This window comes from Perognathus longimembris, chromosome 10, assembly GCF_023159225.1.
Source record: "Perognathus longimembris pacificus isolate PPM17 chromosome 10, ASM2315922v1, whole genome shotgun sequence".
NCBI lineage: Eukaryota > Metazoa > Chordata > Mammalia > Rodentia > Heteromyidae > Perognathus > Perognathus longimembris.
The window spans coordinates 19,766,528-19,788,319 of record NC_063170.1 but is presented as its reverse complement, the minus strand read 5'-3'; the positions used below and the strand labels follow the sequence as shown (position 1 = coordinate 19,788,319).

Genomic DNA, 21,792 nt, shown 5'->3' with positions numbered 1-21,792 from the left:
GTGCATGCCAGAGGCCAATCCATGACAGCCCAGCAGAGCACCTATCAAAAACAGACGCCAAAAGGGTCTGGTGAATGCCTGGCACTCAGTGCTCCGAGCTTCCTCTTCCATGTGGTGGTGGGTTAGCTAGACAAGACACTGCTGCCAAAGAAAACTAGCACAGAGAAAACCAAGCTCATGGCTTGGGGCTGACGCAGCCTGCTCTGACCTGCCGTCGAGTCCTCCCCAGCCCCACCACCATAGTAGTCATAGTACACGGGTTGAGCGGCTGCCTCGGAATGTCTTTCTGCATCATGGAGCACCTTAGCCCTGAAGGTTTGACCGGAATCTCCAGAGCCGTTCACTGGCACCGAGTGCACAGTGGACATGTCATGCTCGTGCTCGTGCTCGTGCTCATGCTTGTGCTCGTGCTCGTGCTTGTGCTCGTGCTCGTGCATGTGCTCGTGCTCTTGGGAGTGGGACCAGGCCACAAGGTGCGTTGCCGTGAAAGTGCTCTGGGGCAGGAGGGCTGATGGCTCCTGGTAGCGAACTGGGGCCAACTTCTCCCAGGGGTGGAGCGAAGACAGGGAGGGGCCAGCCCTCCTAGCCTTGGACATGATCCAGTCGCTGTAATCTTCCACTTTGGTGTACAGGAAGAGGCCGGGACATTGGTCACCTCCTTGAGTCAAGAGTCCTCTCAGGACCCACAGATTCACCTCCTGAAGCTGGCACATCATGGGGCTTCCTGGTTCCCCCTGCAAAAGAGGACAGAAGGCTTTAAGGGCCTGGAAAAAAAAAACATGTTTCCCTTTCCAGATCCTTGTGCAACTCACTGTTGAGTCTCCTTGGAAAATGGGACAAATTATAGGATACTATTTCAACTCTAGACAGCTGCCACCACCAATTCCAAAGGGTGATTCTCCTTTCATGATGCAAATTCCTTGCAGTGGTCTGCAGATTGCCTGTAACTTCCTGGCTCATCATTTTCTTGCTTTCACCCCCCACCCCAAGTACCTTTGATTGAATCTCCCCTCATTCCTCAGGCATGCCTTTCCATGCAGTGGCCGGCCTTGCTCACACTTCCCTGACTTTCTTGCTCCCATCCTTCCTTGGCTCCTCTTCCCACCTTCAGGCCTAAGGGAGGGCCATAGGAGGGGACAGAGACAGAGTTCCCAGGGAGCACACCCTGGGCTAGGTTCACAGCTTTTCTACTTGGAAGTTCCCTGGTTTTTGTTTGTTTGTTGTGTTGGTACTGGAGCTTGAACTGAGGCTTTTTTTTTTTTCTTCTCAAGGCTAATGTTCTACCACTTGAACGACAGCACCACTTCTGGCTTTTTTAAGGGGATGGGGGAGCTAATTGGAGATAAGAGTCTCATGGATTTTTCTGCCCAGGCAGGCTTTGAACTTCGATCCTCAAGACTCAGCCTCTGGAGTAGCTAGGGTTACAGGCATGAGCAAGTGGCTAGGCTGGGATTATTCCACCTGTGTGGCCTTTCCCCTCCCTCCAGGGAGCAAGTCCTCTGGAACTCAGGATTCTATCACACACCTCTCCTCTCTTCCAAGGTGAATGGGTAGACACTTGGCCTGCTTAGCTAGTTAGATATGTGCCCCTGGGCCATGTGACCTAGTTCTCTCTGAGCCTAAGTAGTGGTGTAGTGAATGTCTGACTTAGGCTAGAACCTAACACGGTACCTGCCATGCAACATGCACTCAATGAAGTTTTAGCTACTATCATCTGATGTCTACAAAGGTCATCAGTTTTCTCCAATGTTAAGGGGGAATGGGGAAAAGGAGAAAGACAAGTCAAGTACTAGATATGAGTTGTCTAACTGCTCCACCCCACATCCACTCTAGGCCTCCTCTTAAATAAACATCTACTTCCATCCTTCATCCCATTCATGGTCTGTCTTAGCCCCAAGGGGAAGGGAAGAGGCTACTCCATTGTCCTTGACGGTGTGGCCTTCCTAGTTCTGAAACCAAGGTGTGTTTTTAATCAGTTGATACCCGAGTTTAAGTGGCATTAAATAACATCATGATAGACTCTACCATTAGTGGCATCTTATATTTGATGAATTATGACATTGGATTGATAGGATGGTTAGGGGGATAATTTTGTCGAATGGTTCTGCCTTCTACTATAAATTAACACATTGAATTTCAGAAGTTACTAAGGTCTTCTCCTTGGTAACAGGCCCATGGAAATAAGGCACTTGCTAAATATTAACCAAGTTTGGAAGAGCAAAACAATATGAGAGGCAGTCCTCCATGCTTTTGCAATTAATAGACTTTTACAAAGAATTGGCCCCTAGATATGTATTTCTCTTGCCTTTTTAGATCCTCTGGAGGAAAATACTTCCGCATCAAGGGTCCTGAGGTTGCTTACAAGGGAACAGATGACTGGCATCTTAGAAAGACTGCTTACCCTAGGTTCCATCTTTGCTCTATTATTTGTTGGCTGGTCCTAGTAAGCCACATTTTCCTTTTTTTTTTTTTTGCCAGTTCTGGGCCTTGGACTCAGGGCCTAAGCACTGTCCCTGGCTTCTTTTTGCTCAAGGCTAGCACTCTGCCACTTGAACCACAGCGCCACTTCTGGCCGTTTTCTATATATGTGGTGCTGGGGAATCAAACCCAGAGTTTCATGTATAGGAGGTGAGCACTCTTGCCACTAGGCCATATTCCCAGCCCGTGAGCCACATTTTCTCTGGTCTTGAACACCAGAAGACTCAAACCAGGTGTTTGTGAATGCTACACATAGGAGATCCAAACCTATACAGCTTTCATCTGGGTGGAGGCCAGTCTAAATATCATAGATTCTAGACACAGTGACCCTATGCTCTGTACTTGCATGTATATCTGTGAAGTTTGGTGTTTGAGCTTACTAAAAAAGCATCGGGGAGGGGATGACGAAGGCCAACTGACCTAGCATCTCTAGGGCAGGGAGCAAGCAAAGAACATCTCGTTTCCAGGTGTATGAAAAGGATAATGCACTGAAGGTTCAGTAGTGAACAGAACCAGATTTTCATAAGGAAGATAGACAACTTTGGCAAGCTGAACAGAAGGACAGCTCTAGTGGGCAGAGAGCCCAGCCTGGCATTTGAAGAGGCAAAAGAAAGAATGGAAAAAAAAGGGCAAAGTTCTAGAAAATGGACAGTGATCAGACAGAATCTTATGTAAAATAGGAGTGGGAGGCAGGCATCTGGCATATACCAGGAATCTCAGCGGTGAAGGAGGCAGAGATAGGAGGCTCTTGGTCTGAGACTGGCCCCAGAAAAAAATGACTACATCTGAAAAACAAAGTCAAAATCACTAAAGGAATGGGGCTGGGGATATAGCCTAGTGGCAAGAGTGCCTGCCTCGGATACACGAGGCCCTAGGTTCGATTCCCCAGCACCACATATACAGAAAATGGCCAGAAGCGGCGCTGTGGCTCAAGTGGCAGAGTGCTAGCCTTGAGCGGGAAGAAGCCAGGGACAGTGCTCAGGCCCTGAGTCCAAGGCCCAGGACTGGCCAAAAAAAAAAAAAAAATCACTAAAGGAATGGAAGCATGGCTCAAGTGGCAGAGTACTCGTGTAGCTAGAACAAGGTAGTGAATTTAAGACCCATAATCATCAGCCCCTCCCCTCAAAAGAAAAAAGAAGAGTATTGGAAGGCAAAATGGGGAAAATGGGGGAGGGGGAACACAAAAAATCTTCTGCAGGTTCTGGGTAGAAGTGAGATGCAAAAACTCAGAAGTATACTTAGCCAAGTGCCACAGACTCATGCCCATAATCCTAGTTACTCAGGAGGCTAAGATGTGAGGGTGGCAGGGGAGAGAAAACCAAGAAACTCATCTCCAGTTAACTAGCAAAAAGCTAAACTGGAGGTATGATTCATGTGGTAGAGTGCCAGCTGTGAGTGAAAAGCCAATGGAGACCCTGAGGTCCTGAGTTTAAGCCCTAGTATAGGGCTTATGCGTGCTTGAATTCTTAGCCAGAACAATAAGGCAAGATAATATGAACAGGAGAGAAAAACACTAAACTACCCCTGTTGGTTGATATTATGATCCTATAGCCTCCCAAAGACTCCACTAGAGGATTCTTAGATCTGATTTACACTTCCAGCCAACTAGGAGGGTACAAAATCTATCCATCAGCAACAAGTTCACTGAGAAAAAAGTCAGGAAAACAATCCAATTTCCTATAGCCTCAAAAGAAAAACACCTTAGACATAAATGTAACCAATGATGTTAAAGGCCTTTACAATGCAAACTATAAAATGCTGAAGGAAAGAAATTGTAGAAGACCTAGAAGAAAGGAAGACCTCCTCATGTTCCTGGATCAGCAGGAAAAAAATAGTTTAAATGGCTCTACAAAAGTGATATGTAAATTTAATGTGATCTCCATCAAAATTCCAATGATATGCCTCATAGAAATAGAAATAAAAGTCATATGGAAATACAAAGAACCAGAGTAGCCAAAGCAATCCTGAGCAAAAAAGACCAATGCTGGACATATCATAATATCAGATTTCAAACTACATTACAGAGTCATAGTAGCAAAAATTGTCTCACTAGATAGCCCAGGTTAGCCTGGCCATCATGACCCTCCTGCCTCAGTCTCTCCAATGCTGGGATTATAGGTGTGCACTACATTTAACTATTTAGAAGTTTTAGTGAGTAATTGTTCTCTGCTATCTATTCCCCCTACGCCACCCCATAAACAGTCATGAATCCCCTGTCACTTTCCCTGCCTTCACAGAAATACTTGTCCAAGAGGAACCCCGGCCCTCCCTGCCGTACCCTCCTCCCCCAACACAACAATGCTCACTCTCAGGATTTATCATGTTCTTACCAAGCAGACGGTGGCAGTTTCCTGCTCTGTGTGAGTGCCGCATCCTGTCTTCCGGGGTTTGTGTAGGGGACATGGGTCAATGTCTTTCACGGAGATTCTCCTCAGGATACTCATTGTCATATGATTTCCTGTCTGGACCATGCAACAGAGAGCCCAAGAATTATGAACAAGAAGCTTGGCTCTCGAGCCAATACAGATACCACTCGCATGTGTTCCTATAAAAGAAATCTCTTTCATAGAAATCAGAATCTAAGTCTGAGTTTTCCCTTGAAAACTACGTTTGCTTTGACCTTGAATGAGTCAACAGGTAGAAAACAATTCACTCATTCTCCACATCTAAATAAGATCTTTTCCTTCCTTCCTTCCTTCCTTCTTTCCTTCCTTCCTTCCTTCCCTCCCTCCCTCCCTCCTTCCCTCCCCTCCCTCCCTCCCTCCCTCCCTTCCTTCTTTCCTTCCTTCCTTCCTTCCTTCCTTCCTTCCTTCCTTCCTTCCTTCCTTCCTTCCTTCCTTCCTTCCTTCCTTCCTTCTTTCCCTTTCTCTTTATTTCTCAAGAATGACAGGAAGCACAGCAAGCTCTATTCCAGAGAACAATGTCTGTCCCCTCCCCTTACCCTTCCTACCCCCTCACACAGTCTGTCCTCTGTCTATGCACTTCTGGTGTGGGTATAGGCCTGAAGATAAAAGTAATGCAGGGCTGGCTGGGAATATGGCCTAGTGGCAAGAGTGCTTGCCTTGTACACATGAAGGCCTGGATTCGATTCCCCAGCACCACATATACAGAAAACGGTCAGAAGTGGCACTGTGGCTCAAGTGGCAGAGTGCTAGCCTTGAGCAAAAGGAAGCCAGGGACAATGCTCAGGCCCTGAGTTCAAGGCCCAGGACTGGCAAAAAAAAAAAAAAAAAGTAATGCAATATCAGAAAAGCCACAGAAAGGGCAGCCCTGGGGATCTTGGCTGATTGGATGAGGTGTCTGTTAGGTCCTCTCCCTGAGGGCTACATGCAGATGCCCCCACCTCATTAAGTCTCCACCCAGTTACCTGGGTAACCTGCAGACCTGGAGGCAGTTACCTCCCCTTTCCCTGAGGTCACCTCCTAATCCACCTGGCCACACCCCTTGCCCCTGCCCTAAATAAAGCAGGGCTGGGTGGGGGTCACTCTCTCTCTCCCTTCCTTCTCTGGCCATGGATCATCTTGGCCACAGGCCAGCAGTTCGGTAATAAACGTTCTCTCCTGCCTGAATGCCGCGTGGCATCCATCCCAAGTCTAGAACCTCAAGCAATCCGAATGATTATCTTTAGTCCTCAAAAAAACGATTCATCCACTCTCCCCCTCCCCTTCCACACACACATACACACACACAGGCAGCATACACACACAGGCAGCGCGCGCACACACACACACACACACACAGGCAGCACACACACACACAGCCTCCTCTAGGAGAAGGATTGCATTAACTGCAGATGTGGGGTTCCATCCTGACACCCAGCAGTTGTGCAAGACTGGTGGCAAATGCAGCTTTCTACTCAGGAAGCAGATGGACTGGACCAGGTCATCAAAATGGATCGCTGAGTCTGTCCTCAGCAGGGCTATGTTATGGTTCATCGAGCTGTTATCGAAGTCTTCGTGGATGATGATGACATTGATGGGGTACTCTGCGTGAGCAACCATTTTGGGATCCATGCTGGCTATACCAACCACAGCAATAACGCTCTTTCTAGAGACAGACAAACAGACAGATTCAGACAGATAGCAAAGGAATCTTGAGAAGCCAAGGTAACAAGAAGGTGCCACAATGCCCTGTTGTCCCATTCCTTATTGTTTCAACCCAGATGTTCATCCAACTCAGCTTCCTTAGGTAAATTGTTAACTCATTCTTTTGACCGTTAGCTCCAGGAAATGTTTTTTTGAATCCTTAGACTTGTGCCCCTGCTCCCAGCAAGAGTCTTGGGGGGGCGGGAGGGGTTCTTCTATCTTAACACCTTTTGTTTCACTACCCAAAGATAATCTGTTCACATGTCACTGCTGGTTAACTTTTCTGTGAATATTTTGGGCTTTCTTTTTCTTTTTGGTTGTGTTGGATTTTTTTTTGATGGTCCTGGGCTTTTGAAATCAGAGCCCCTCACTTGTCAGACAGATTCTCTACCTCTTGAACCATGCCCTCAGTACTTTTCTCTGTAAATACCTGGAATGACAAGTGTGGCCTATCATGCCCAACTATTGGGGAGGGGGTCCCTTACTTTGCCTGGCTGCCCTCAAACTGCTATCCTCCTGGTCTCTGTTTCTGCCCCCCAGCTGAATAGTTTGTATGTGTGTAGACATAGAAAGAGAAATAGAGAGATATAGATGCTGGGTACCAGTAGCTCATGTCCACAATCCTTAGGAAGCTAAGATTTAAGTCCAGTGGTTTGAAGCCAGCCTGGGCAGAAACATCTGTGAGATTTTTCCAATTAATCAATGAATCTCCAATTAATAAATTCAATTCATATCCAAGTAAGCAACAAAGGAGCTAGATTGGAGGTGTAGGGTCACAGTTTGAGGCCAGCCTGGGAATAAAGGTATCAAGCCTCACCAGGCACTAGTGGCTCACACCTGTAATCCTAGCTACACAAGAGGTTGAGATCTGAGGATTGCAGTTCGAAGCCAGCCCAGGCAGAAAAGTCTCTGTAAAGCTCCTATCTCCAACTAACCATTCAAAAGCCAGAAGTGGTGCTGTGGTTCAAGATGATAGAGTGCTAGCCTTGAGCAAAAGAGGTTAGGGACAGCACCCAGGCCCTGAATTCAAGCCCCATGATTGACCAAAAAAGAAAAAAAAAAAAAAGGTAGCAAGACTCAATCTTAACCACAGATGAGAACAGGAACAGTGACTCACACCTGTATTCCAGGCATAATTATGAGGATTGCAGTCCAAGGCCAGCCCCACGCAAAGCTAGGAGAACTCTTATCTCAAAAATAACTAAAGAAAAAAAGAAATCCCAAAACTTAAAGCAAATAAGGGCTGGGGGTATGGCTTGCCTAGCAAGCACTAAGCCCTAAGTTCAAATTCTAGTACCACTAAAAACAACAACAAAAAAGATAGACCTTATAAAAGGTTTTTCTCTTACAAAATACTTAAATCTACCTCTTAATTGGATCACAGCAAACATTTAAAAAGTGACAGAAAAATCAACACTGAGACATATCCTGGTCAGGTCCCAACTGGAAACAGATGGCACACTCAAATAAGTAGATTGGAGGAGTTTAATTTTTTCAAAGAACTCTTCTTTTTTTCAAGGGGAGGGATTATTTATTTCAAAGCTCACGGTTTCAGAGCCCATGGTTGCCTGGCCCCGTGTGCTTAGACAGACATGATGGCAGCAGAAGCAAGTGAAGGAGAGGCTATTTCAAATCTTGTAGTGAGCAGAAGCAGAAAGGACCTAATAAGGGACACTTTACAAATGTAGCAGAGTGCAGGGGTCACAGCAGGGTTTTGAGCCTGCCTCTGGGCTCCAGGGGAGGGAAACTTGTCACTTAGGTGGCAGAAGAAGCCATTCTGCAGGGCCCCAACAGGCAACAAGTCCCTGACTTTACTCTCCTCCTTTTGATCCAGGGCTCCCATTGGCTAAAGCCAACCCGAACCAGTGAGAGCATTAGTGTAACCCGCACAGGTCAACCTGCTGGGACCTCGCAGGAAGGAAAGAGTACAGAGGGCATTTAGAGGGATTATTCCAACATATAGAGGGAAGCCTTGGGCATGCAGACCAGCAAAAATAAAAGCATCCAGAGTTCAACTCTGTAATGTCTTGGCTAAGCCAGGGAACATATGCAAATGAGAGGAGGTGTTAGTGTCAGGAAGCTGCGAGAGACAGCAGGTGTTGAGCCGGCTTTTCCTGGTACTTGAGAATGTATTTTCTCCCTACTCCAAGGGAGAAAACAAGAATAACATTAGGCTGGGGCTAGTGCCTCATGCCTATAATCCAGCTACTCAGGAGGCTGAGATCTGAGGATTGCAGTTCAAAGCCAGCCTGGGCAGGAAAGTCTATGGGATTCATATGGTTCAAGTGACAAAAAAGCACTATGCTTGAACAAAATAAAGCTCAAATACAGTATCCAAGCCCTGAGTTCAAGCCCCAGGACAAGTGTGTGCGTGCATGTGTGTGTGTGTACGCACATGCACGCACACACACACACAATCAGACTTGCCCACAACAAGGTGAATACCAGAAGACAAGAAGGGTAGAGTGAAGTAGGAGTAGGGTGTTGTAACACCGAGAAAGTTCTCAGAAAGAAAGGAGGTGTGAGCTGAGTAGTCACTCAGGCGTAAGGTCAACACATTCTGAATATGTGCAAAAACCAGTGAAATGTGGTTTTTGCCAAAACAACTTGAAGACAAACTTAATCAAATTTAGAATTCAGTGGAGCAGATTCAGCAAAAGGACGGTCAAGCAGCATAAACCTCATTGTAATGCTGGCCTAAAATTAGAACAAAAGGAAAACCTGTAGACCAGTTATAGATTGCAGTAAAAGTAGAAAGTGGAAACAAAGCACAATAATCAAATAGTATGAATGAAGTTGGAAAGTCAGAGGTAGATGTTGACAGCTCACCTTTCTCATCTTCACAGAAATCTAAGCATATAGAAATATGGAAATGATAAGCATATAACACACATGGCTGATATGTGAAATAAGTATGGATATGTAAAATAATCAGGATGAACATTAAAATATATTAAGCTTTAAGAAGGTGTGTGTGTGTTTGTGTGTCTGTGTGTGTGTGTGTGTGTGTATGCCAGTACTGGGGCTTGAATTCAAGGCCTGGGTATTGTCCTTTAGCATTTTTGATCAAGGCTGATGCTCTACCACTTGAGTCATGGCTCCTCTTCTGGCTTTTGTGGTGGTTAATTGGAGATATGAGTCTTAGGAACTTCCCTACCTTGGCTGGCTTTGAACCATCAACCTCTTAAATAGCAAGGATAATAGGTGTGAGCCACCAGCACCTCGCCATCTATATAATACCTTGAATATGGTTGATGAAAGAGGAGAGAACTGAGAAGACATGACTCCTGGTAGTGGCCATAATGGAGCCAGAAAGGGTTTGCCCGGGAGAACAGAGGATTTTTGTGTCTTACATGAAATTATAAGCTCTAAGATAAAGAGCAGAATGAAGACGGAAACTTCCAAATTTGTCATGATTTATCTGTCATCAGAAACAACTAAAGCAAATGTCACCTTGTGAACAATAAATTCACAAAACATCCCTAGAACACAAGTAAGTCTCAGGAGGCATATTCTGAACCTCAAGCCAGAAGAGAGGAAAGACCAAGAAAGGATATTACAGAAGATCAGAAATTCATCATTAAGTCATCAATATCAACACCAAGTGACTGAGAATCCATGAAGTTAAAGCTGTAAAATTCACCTCTGTTAGTCTTGGACAAATCAAGTAGACTTCCTCCCCCCCGATTTTATGAATTAAACAGTATACCCAAGAACAGAGTGAACTTTCCCATTTACCTAGGGAAAATATTGAATGGGCCATGTAGAATAGAGCGCAAAAATCATCCCAACAAAGCCCTAAATAGAACACCATAACTCCAAATTTATAATGTTAGAAAACAAACTAACACACTCTAGCACCTGGATATTTTAAAACTTTGCTTTTAACAAAACCCTGGAGTCAAGAAAAAAATCAAAACAGTAGCCTTGGGCTGGGAAGGTGGCTTAGTGGTAGAGCACTTGCCTAGCATGCACAAAGCCCTGGGCTTGATTCCTCAGCACCACATAAACAGAAAAGGCTGAAAGTGGCTGTGGCTCAAGTGGTATAGTGCTAGCCTTGAGCAAAAAGAAGGTCAGAGACAGTGCTCAGGTCCTGAGTTCAAGCCCCAAGACTGGCCAAAGAAAAACCCAAAAACCCAAAACAAACAGTGGCCTTAGGCCCCCAAGGATATGACACAGGGAAAAAAAGTAGTGAGAAGCAACGTATGAAGGAGTTACTCAGTATGTAACATCTTCAGGATTACAGGTGTGAGCCACTAGCGCCCAGCTGAAATTATTTTTTTTTTCATATTCTCTCTACAAAGTAAAATCACTGGGTTCTTTCTTGCTTGTGCACCCTACAATTCCTGGGGCAGTGACATTAGTAAGGCTCAGGCAAGTGCCTTAAGGACTCCTACTAGGTGGATTTCCAGGATAAGTGGTGAGGTAGACAGAGATTAAGACTCAGTGCCTGGCAGACATGGTGGTACACTCCTGTAATTCCAGATACTTAGGAAACAGGAGGAGGAGGACCATAAATTTGAGGCCAAGAGGGGTAAAGTTAACAAGGTACTGTCTCAAGAACAAAATAGAAGCAAAAGGGCCAAGCAGAACCATTGTCTAATGTGAGCAAGTTCCTGGGTTCAAATTCTAGCGCAGAAACAAGCAAACAAACAAAATCTCTATGGTTGCAGAAAAATCAGAACTATGGATGGAGTACTCCTGTAATACCAGCTGAGAAGAGCTCATCACCCAGGCCAGCACCCTGGGCTGCATAGGGAGACACTATAGTGTCTCTATCTGGAAAGAGGAAAGGAAAGAAAGAGAGACAGAAAGAGAGGGGGAAAGAAGGAAGGGAGCAAAGGAAGGAGGGAGGGAGGGAAGGAGGGAGAAATCAAAAGCAATGTCCTTCCCGTACAGAGTATCCTCTATGGTCCTCAGAGCTCAGGAGTTCTGGCAGCTGGTGATTCAGGACGCCAAGCTCAGGTTCCTCCCATCCCCTTCTGTCCCCCTCTGTCCCTCTGACCTGTTCTGAAAGGCAGATGCGACACTGAGGATCCAAAAGTTGCTGAGGATGCAGCCGAAGGCCAGGTGGGTGTACTGTGTGTCCTGCAAGGACACCACCCATGGGAACTCGGTGATGGCCACTAGATTCTCCTCTGATTTGTCCACTAGGGTGGCTTTCTGGATACCGCACTCTGCAGAGGGAAGAGGGTACCTGTGGGCACCGGCCCTCACCAGCCCTCAGCCTTCGTTCCTTGCTCATCACTGACTGTCACCCTAGCTATTCTCAGAAACCCAGTACTACTGGACTCCCTTCCCAACTGTCCAACTGCCTATCCTTACCCCAGGGGAGATGGATGCTGACTGATGAGTTTTCAAAGATTCCCCCTTCACCCCCTACAGTTCAGGGTTGGTCCAGGAGAGGTCTGTATTCCCCTATGTTCTTATACAGGTTCTAGTGCAAAGAATCAGCGAAAATGTTAGGATGTCAGAAAAGGAAGGCCCTTGACACTTGTCTGGTTGGAAAGGAGTATATTATGAATAAGAGAGAAATATGTGGTTATTAAAAAAAATAAAACACATTTGGGAAAGAAAAGGAGGGAGGGAAGGAGAGAGAGAGGAAGGGAAGGAGGGAATGAAGGAAGGAAAGAAGGGAGGGAGGGAGAGTGAGAGGGAGGGAGGGAGGGAGAAAGCTATGTCTTTCAAGTTCTAGATGTGGTGAGCTGACCCCACTTTCCAGGTGCCTTCGTTAGATGGCGATTCCATTGGCACTTTTGCTTTTCTAGTTGCTGGACCTGCTGCCCCAATACTCCCTCCTGTCAGCACACCTTGCTTTGATGAGTCCTTCCTGGCCTTCTTAGACCAAGAGCCCCTCTCCTGCTCAAGCAGACCCAGTGCAGAGATTCTGAACTCTGACTGTACATTGCATCCACCAGAATTCTTGGCAGAGCATTTGCTTCAGCCCATCATCCCTGGACACACAGCCTTGCCAGGCACTGGCCTGGGGGCTGAATTCAGGGATCATCTGTCATCATGACATGAATCACACAGACAGTGGGACAAAAGGGAGCATCCTGGGTACATGCAGGGAGGCTTTGCCCTGTGCAGGAAGCCTGGGAGGGCTCCCCCTGCTGTTGACATTCGGGGTCAGCACTAAAGACAACATGGTATAAGTCAGTCCTTTGTCCTCTTACAGAATTGTCATGAGCAGGTACATCACGTCATCAAACCTCTCCCAGGATCGTTGGAGACTTTTCTAGAATAATGACAAAGACTGATTGCTGGAAAAATGACCCCTGTGAAGTTACTCAGTGATTTAGAAATCACCAATGACTGACAGGAATAAGTAGATTGATCCTCCCGCCGCCCCCCCAGCCCCTGCCGGCTGCCCATTGACTTAAACTAGAAGCCTTAGCCAGTCTTTCTCAACCCAGGAACCCACATCCATGTGTGAAATTTCCTTTGCCTAAATCTCTACTTGGTGAGCTCAGTGGGCCTCAAAAAGCCTTGGCAGACCAGGAGATGATAAGGAAGTCCACTCCAGGGGTGGAATGCTTGCTTGTCCTGGGTCCCTTGATCGTGGCTTCTCAAGGGGCCAGGACTCTGTGTTTTCTGGATATCCTCAGCAGGGAGGCAGAGGAGGGTGGGCAGATGGAGACCTCTGATGGCAGGACAGGCCTCGCACGTGACTCCATCTCAACCCCGGAAGGCAAGGCAGAGCCAGCCAAGAGGGCAGCGAGGTGGACAGTCCTGTGTTAACAAGCTGTCCCCTCTCTCCCTGCCCTTTCCTAGGCTGCATTTTCTAGTTCTAAACAGCCTACAGGTCAGAGGAGGAAGGGATCTCAGTTGCCAGTTCTGCTACTGGAAGCTCTGAGGGCCTTTAAGGCACTGAGAACGGAGGAGCTCCAGCTACTCCTGGGACCAGCACTGGGATCTATATCTATGTGTGGTGGGGGTGGGGTGTCACAGTTTTTAAAGCATCAGTGAATGCCACGCAGACAGGGTGACACTAAAGGTAGGGAGGCAGGCCTCACAGGACCTCTCTGCCCAGCTGGTATCTCTGTAGCCAAAGGCTGGTTTTCCAGCCCTCTCTGCCCTCAGGACCAGCCCTGATCTGGCTTGGAAGCCAGTGTCTACATCCACAGCCCAGGGGTCCCTGCCTGGCTCCTGTCACTTACACATGCTGCCTGGAGCCAAGTGCTGGAATCATTTCCCCCTCTGGAGTCCTTCTCTGAGCATTAAGGGTCACTTCATTTTCCTGGGCCACCCCTCCCCCACTGGGAAGGATTCACACTCACTGGTAGCGGCAGTGTGGGACACATACAGCAGCACCAACAGCATCCTTCTCAGCTCTGCCATCCCCAGAGAGAAGTGCAGCGGGCACCATGGGCAGCTGGGAAGACAGAAGAGCCAGGGACTATCACCTTTGCAAACACACATTCCTGCATGTCCCCGGGCCAGAAGCTATGCCTCTTCTTTGCCACCCGTCAACTACTGAAAGCCGAGCATGGTGATTCATGCCTGTACTCCCAGCTACTTGGGAAGTAGAGATAGGAAGACTGTAGTTTGAAGCCAACTCTGTCTCATGAAAAACAAGCCAAACATTGTGATGCTTGTCTATAGTAAGGTGGTGATAGGAGAATAACCATCCAATGCCAGCCTCTGGTTCAAAAGCAAAAGCATAAGGTCTGAAAAGAACTAAAAGCAAGAAGGGCAAGAGGCATGGGTCAGTGGTGGCATACCTGCCCATCAAGCAGGAGGACTTGAATTCAAATCACTGTACTGTCATTAAAAAAAAAAAAAGCCAGGTGCTAGTGGCTCATGCATGTACTCCTAGCTTCTCAGGAGACTGAGATCTGAAGATCATGGTTCAAAGCCAGCCTGGACAGGAAAGTTCCCATGAGACTCTTATCTCCAATTAACCACTCAAAAGACAGAAGTGGAGCTGTGGTTCAAAGCAGTAGAGCACTATTTTTGAGCAAAAGGGACAGACATGGAGTTCAAGCCCTACAACCGACACACACACACACACAATGTCTGAAGTCATGGGAAACTAACCTGTCACATCCTCAGTGCTTGGCTATGCAGTAAAGAGGCAGGAAGCCGCTGTCCCGCATACTCTCTCAGCTAGCAATTTGCAAGGTGGCAGGAGGAGAGAAGGCAGCCCACGTGTTCCGCTTGCTCCTCAGTGCAGCCCAGGCCTTGGCATGCCCTAGAGATCTGGCTCTCTAAGAAGGGTTGGGTTTTGATTCGTGGATGTCAACCCTTGCTTTAACTCCGTGGCCACAAAATGCAACTGAAAGGAAAGGCAGAGTTTGGGTGAATGCGCACCCCTAGGCTTTCTGTCTAGACTGTCATTCTACTCCTCCCACCAAATCTGCTGGTTTTAAAAAAAGTACCAGGGTGTCTTATTGATAGTAACAGCAGTATTTCTACACCCCAACATTTAGCTCAGATCCTTTGCACAGCCACAGGAATGAGGCAGAACCCCTCATAGGCCTATTTTATAGATTCAGAACCAGAGACCTTGACAGACCAGCCTAAGATCACATGGCTACCAAGTAGAAAGTTGGAATTGGAGCTCAGGACTCTCTGAATTCAAAGCCCTTGGGTGCTTCACCTCAGATCCAAACCACCAGGCCACCATCCTTGCCTTAAACCATTACCACTGATCTAAGGAGCCCATGAAGTCAGTGCTAAGTCACCATGCTCCCCTCATAGTATCCTTGAGTCCTTCTGAGAACAGATCCCACTGTGGGAGAAACAAACTCACTCTGGCCTTCCACAGCAAAGCTCAACAGAGGAATTTCTCCTTGGGAAACCTTGGGAAAGAATGTTCCATTGTGGCATCGTGGTTGCCATGGTATCTCCAAGCAAATATCTAGATGTGAGGATGTGGATAGGATGGGCTAAGATTATAAAGCCTGTCGTTACCCAATATTGGCAGTGCTACTCTGGGAACCAGAAACTCCTCAGGCCTGGATGAGAGACACCCACTTTGTGGAGCATAAAGTTCTCTTTGGTCAAGACTGTGATCTGTCTCCCCCTCAGCATCCACACTATGTCTGCACAAGTGGGTGTGACTAAAGTGGGTCACACCAGTCCCCATCAGCATCGTATGCTCCCAGTGAGGTTTCTCTGAGGCCCAGATCCATTTTCTAATTCCCCCACCAGCAGGCAGGTCCAAGCTAAGCTTCCTAGATTGGCTCGCCAGGGTCAGCTAGAGGTTTGAGCTCCAGCCGCTGAGAGCAGCCTTGGTCTTGGCACACGTGTCAAAAGAGTTTGAAGTGGGCTGGGGATATAGCCTAGTGGCAAGAGTGCCTGCCTTGGATACACGAGGCCCTAGGTTCGATTCCCCAGCACCACATATGCAGAAAACGGCCAGAAGCGGCGCTGTGGCTCAAGTGGCAGAGTGCTAGCCTTGAGCGGGAAGAAGCCAGGGACAGTGCTCAGGCCCTGAGTCCAAGGCCCAGGACTGGCCAAAAAAAAAAAAAAAAAAAAAGAGTTTGAAGTGCTGCTGACAACATCATGGTGACATCATTCTGTTGAAGCACATGGGGCTGGTGGACTGCTGGTGGCACACACGAGACCCTTACTGGATGGGATTGGCTGGCAACACCGTGGGATGGGTAGGGAAGCCTGGGTCAGAAATAAGCTGTGATCTCTTACCCTTCAGGTCCTCCTTGATGTCAGGCACTCTCCATCACCTTTAATTCTGTGCAGAGATAGCTTCTCTGAGAAGAAGAACAGGGACAGTTTTCAGCACTAGGAGAAGGGATGTGAATTCCATTCTGGAATCTGGCCCATGTTCAAGATCTTGAGGAGACCCCATATCACCTGGGCAGACAGAGCTTTCCAAAGGACAGCATGGTGGCCCAGAGTAGGGATGTCACTGTCCTACAGTGGAAATGACAGGGACGGGTCCTACCCAGATCCAGCCACGGGGTGGCCTGTTAGCCTCAGCCATAGGCTGCCTGCCTGCCTGCCTCCCTTCCTTTCTTTTTTTTTTGCTCAGTCATAGGGCTTGAACCCAGGGCCCTGGCACTGTTCCTGAGCTTCTTTTGCTCAAGGCTAGCACTCTACCATTTGAGTCACTTCCATCTCCACTTCCAGCTTTGTGGCTGTGAACCACAATCTTCAAATCTCACTCTTCTGAGTAGGTAGGATGACAGGCGTGAGCCTGAGTTGCTCTTCAACAATGAGAGGGGTGGGGGGCCTAAGGGGAACACTTGTGACCTTGACTCTCTCCAGAGTCCTCTTTAACTCCCCTTTCCCTTGCAAAGGAGTCTGGGGCTGACCTTAGAGAATTTTCTGTTTCCTATAAGATTGAGCCAGCATATAAGATTGAGCCAGCATCACATCTAGCAAAGACTGCTCAGAATGGAACCAAATCCAGAGGACCTCTGTATGACAGGTCTTATAAATCTCTGGACTGTGGACGGCAGACCACTGACTTTATGCAAATGCTTGAAATATTGATCCCAGCTATAAAAACACTGATGGCATTCTTTAAGGTTAATAAGGACAGTAATAAGAATAGTTTTGTGTCTTTAACAGGAAAGTCATGGGGTTGGGAATGTGGCTTAGTGGTAGAGTGCTTGCCTAGCATTCATGAAGCCCTGGGTTTGATTCCTTAGCACCACATAAACAGAAAAAGCCAGAAGTAGTGGTGCTGTGGCTCAAGTGGTAGAGTGCTAGCCTTGAGCAAAAAGAAGCTCAGGAACAGTGCCCAGGCCCTGAGTTCAATTCCCAGGACTGGCCAAAAAAAAAAAAGAATTTCACAGACTTCCCTGTCTAGGCAGCCTTTGAACCATGATCCTCAGATCTTAGCCTCCTGAGTAGCTAGGATTGCAGAGGTGAGCGAGAAAAGTCCCCATGAGACTCTTATCTCTAATTAACCACTCAAAAACTGGAGCTGTGGATCAAAGTGGCAGAGTGCTAGCCTTGAGCAAAAGAGCTCAGGAACAGCACCCAGGCCCTGAGTTCAAGCCCCATGACTGACACTCCCCTCCCCGCCCCAAAAGAAACCTGCTTTCTCCAGGCACTTGGGAATAGCAAGTAAAATCAAAATCTGGGGTGAGGACCAAGCATTTCCCCTGCAAAGCTCTTCCATCCTGGAGAGAGAGGTGGGCGGATTTCTAGGTCACTTGGTTGCTTTTCTGTCTGGGCAAAGATTTTCTCATGTTCTGTTGCAGCGTTCGTTTTTAAGCATGCCAATAATAGTCGGGTTACATTTCAGAATCTCCTTACTTCTAAGGCGAGCAGAACAAAAAGGAATCCTTGTCTTCCTCATGAACATGATTCCTGTTCATCACTAGTTTACTGAGTTGGGAAGCAAAATGTCTGCTAACCCTTTGCTATGGACACCATGTCCTAAGGACTCATCTGTGCAAGAATTCCTTACTGTTGCAGGCCTTCACAGAGCATTGGTTTTAAAGCCCATACTCTCACTTAAAGCCTCCAGCTCTGGTACAACGTGTACTATAGGAAACCCAACTTTGAAGCAGGGGTTTGCTAAGATACCTTCTCTGCTCACTCCTTACCTCTCTAACCCAAATTGTAAGCCAATGGCTCATGCCTATAATCCTGCTACTCAGATGGTTGAGATCTGAGGATCACAGTTTGAAGCCAGCCTGGGCAGGAAAGTCCATGAAACTCTAATCTCCAATTAACCATTAGGAAACCCAAAAATAGAGTTGTGACTCAAGTGGTAGAGGTCCAGCCTTGAGCAAAAAAGCTAAGGGACAGTGCCCAGGCCCTGAGGTCCAGCTTCAGGACTGGCATGGGTGTGCGCGCACACACACACACACACACACACACACACAGAGAATTTATTGCAAAACTATAATGTTCTCATTCTAGAAAAAGAGCTATTACTTATTAACTAAAGAGGATATGCCGTGTTTATAACCAGGAAAATGCTCTTGTGGTTTTGTGTCACACAAGAGCCCTGTTTGTCCATAGGTCTCCATTGTGGCCAAGACCTCGCTCCTATAACCCCAGTTGTCTATACCTCTGTGCCAGTTACACATCAGCTCTGTAGAAATTATAATATCACACAGGGCAAATGTGCCTAATTTTTTTCCTCTAGGGGTGTCTTGATTATTTTTGCCTTCTTGTACTTTCATATAGTTTAGAAACAACCTGGAAACTTCCACAAATCCATCACCCTAAACTGCGCTAAGGCTTGAATTAGAATTCCATTGCATCAAGAGACCAATTTGCAGATAAATTAGTATCTTTATAACAGTGACTTCTCCATAAGCACAGTGTATCTCTCAGTTAGGTCTCCTTCAAGAATGTTTCAACAATATTTTGTGGTTTTCTTCATAGATCTAATATACCTTTTGATAGACAGGGTCTTGCTATTTTTTTTTTTGCCAGTCCTGGGGCTTGAACTCAGGGCCTGAGCACTGTCCCTGGCTTCTTTTTGCTCAAGGCTAGCACTCTACCACTTGAGCCACAGCACCACCACTTCCGGCTTTTCTATGTATGTGGTGCTTGAACCCAGGGCTTCATATATGCGAGGCAAGCACTTTACCACTAGGCCATATTCCCAGCCCCGGGTCTTGCTATCTTGCCCTGGCTGGCTTTGAACTAAAAATCTTCCTACCTCATCTCCAAGGTAGCTGGGATTATAAACCTAAGAGTTATTGCTCAGCTAATCTTTGAATATGATTCATTCCTAAGTATCTTGTATTTCTTGGTTGCAATATATTGATTCATTATGTTTTTTAAACTATTTCTTACTGTTTCAATATATAATAGTCTATGATGAATAATAAAATATTTTATTTCTAGTGGCTTATCTTTATGTTATTTTAGGTTTTTATTAAAAAACTAATGAAAATATTGTTTCTTCCTTTTCAATTGTTATATCTTTGATTTCTTTTTCTTGTCTTATTGTCTTGGCAAGACAACAAAGCCAAATACCAAATACAGTCTACAGTAGAGGACATTTTTATCTTTATTCTAATCAAAAGTGAGTATCCAATACTCCCTGGTTTAAAATAATATGCAATATAGATTGCTAATTGATTTATAAGATTAGGGTAGTCGCCTTTTAATTCTAGGTTTCATTTGTTTTAATAAAAATCTGAGATTTAATTTTGCTAACTTTTTTGGCCTCTATCAAGGTAATCATATGTTTGTTCTTTTTTTATGTTTGTTCTTTTATTAATGTGAGTAATGAAACTATAGACTTTCTCAGACTAAACTGCTATTGAATTTAAAGGATTAATGTTCTGTTATTTTGCATATTATTACTTAATAACATCTCATAAAGGGTGACTGGCAAGTGGCTAGGTGAGATGAATTGGCCTACAACTCCCTTCTCTGCTCTCCTCAGTTATACTAGTCTTGTGCAATTAATAGAGATCATGGAAATTACCTGTTCTATGAAAGTCTGCAGAATTCCTTGGACAATTCTCTTGGCCTAGTATTTGTTTTGGAAGGAGATTTCTGATGGCCTATATTATAAGTTGAAGCATGAGTTTCTTTTCTTTATTTAGAATATGTCATGTTTCCTCGTTTTGCTGCTAGCTCTTCATATTTTAGTGTAGGTTCTGGAACAATAATCATCCATTTCAAATATTTTCTCTTCCTCAGACTCTCTGTTCTGTCCTTCAGGGACTCTGCATAGATATGTGTTAGACTTTCTCATTTTATCCTTCATGTCTTTTATTGTATTTATAGTCCTTTTTTTCATTCTGTATTGTATTCTAGGTGATTACTGTGACATACTTTCCAGTTTAATCAACCTCTTTTCATCTGTGTCTAATTTTCTGTCCAATTGCCCTCTAGAGGATTTTTTTCAATTGAACAAAGAAATATATTTTCCTTTTTATTCTAAGACTGGGACGCAAATATGGTATCTGATACTTTCGCTACTTGGCTATCACTCTACTGTCTGAGCCACACCTCCAACCTCGAAACATTTTTTTTTTTGGCCAGTCCTGGGGCTTGGGACTCAGGGCCTGAGCACTGTCCCTGGCTTCTTTTTGCTCAAGGCTAGCACTCTGCCACTTGAGCCACAGTGCCACTTCTGGCCGTTTTCTGTATATGTGGTGCTGGGGAATCGAACCCAGGGCCTCATGTATATGAGGCAGGCACTCTTGCCACTAGGCCATATCCTCAGCCCCCACGAAACATTTTTTTAAGATGATCCATTTTAAGTCTTTTTTTGTTTCTGATTGTATTTTCTGTGATTTTCATCTTTGTTAGGATATCTTTCACTTTTTCAACTACTTCAAAGGTATTCTATATTTTGTGTCTGCTTTGCATGAGAAGACTCCTCAGACCAGTTGGTCCACCGTGATGCTCAAAAAAGAAGTGAGCTTTGCAACAGATCATGCATCAGAAGCTGAGCTAATGGCCTCCCAGTAGAGCAGGCACTCTCCTAACTCCAATTCACAATTTTAGATTAGGGCTCTCTAGAGTTTGGTCTTCTTTACTCAAGGTTTTGGCTACTTTCTTGAACTCATCATACTCTTGGATTCACGTGTCACACTACAAATGAATCACACTTGAGTCCTACCTATCATTTTTCTGAGTTACAGTATTTATGTTTTTATTGTTCCTAGGGTGTGTGTGTGTGTGTGTGTGTGTGTGTGCGTGCGTGCGTGTGTGTGTGTGTGTGTGTGTGTGTGTGTGTGTGTCCAGTACTGGGGCTTGAAATCAGGGCCCTTTAGCTTTTTCACTCAAGGCTAGCACTCTACCACTTGAGCCACAGCGCCACTTCTCACTTTTTGGTGGTTAGTTGAAAATAAGAGTCTTGTGGACTTTTTTTTTGGCCAAGACTGGCTTCAAACTGATCCCAACCTCCTGAGTAGCTAGGATTGCAGAGGTGAGTCACTGGTTCCTGGCAGGGAACTATTTTGTACATACAGAAGGATATATTTGTACATACATTTAGTAACAACAGGCTGTGGTTTGGATGTGGTTTGAGTGTGTCCTCCAGAGAACACGTGCTGACAGCCTGGTCCTTCAGTTTGGCCATGTTGGGAGGTGGTAGAATGCTTAGGGATGGGGCATTATCTTCAGAGAGGGTTAATATAGTTCTTGTGGAACCTCAGCTCAGGAGAGAGGGGTTGTTGTGAAAGAGAAAGATTAGCTCTTGTCCTCTCTCTGGCTTCTTCCTGATCTCCATGTGATCTCTCTCCTACACGTGCTTCCTCATGACATACCCATGATAATTTTGGGGTGATACAGCTGAGCCTACATCATGCTGTTGGGACTCTCAACCTCT

General features: G+C 45.9%; 1 protein-coding gene across 1 annotated transcript; it reads right to left on the bottom strand.

Moving 5' to 3' along the window:
• Positions 1–18: 18 nt before the first annotated feature.
• Prss54 (serine protease 54) lies at positions 19–13,932 on the bottom strand. Its single transcript, XM_048354745.1, is given in 6 exon segments — positions 19–734; positions 4,809–4,940; positions 6,267–6,525; positions 11,569–11,740; positions 13,844–13,895; positions 13,897–13,932. Coding segments are annotated over 6 exon segments (1,263 nt in total). The 3' UTR covers positions 19–122.
• Positions 13,933–21,792: the final 7,860 nt, after the last annotated feature.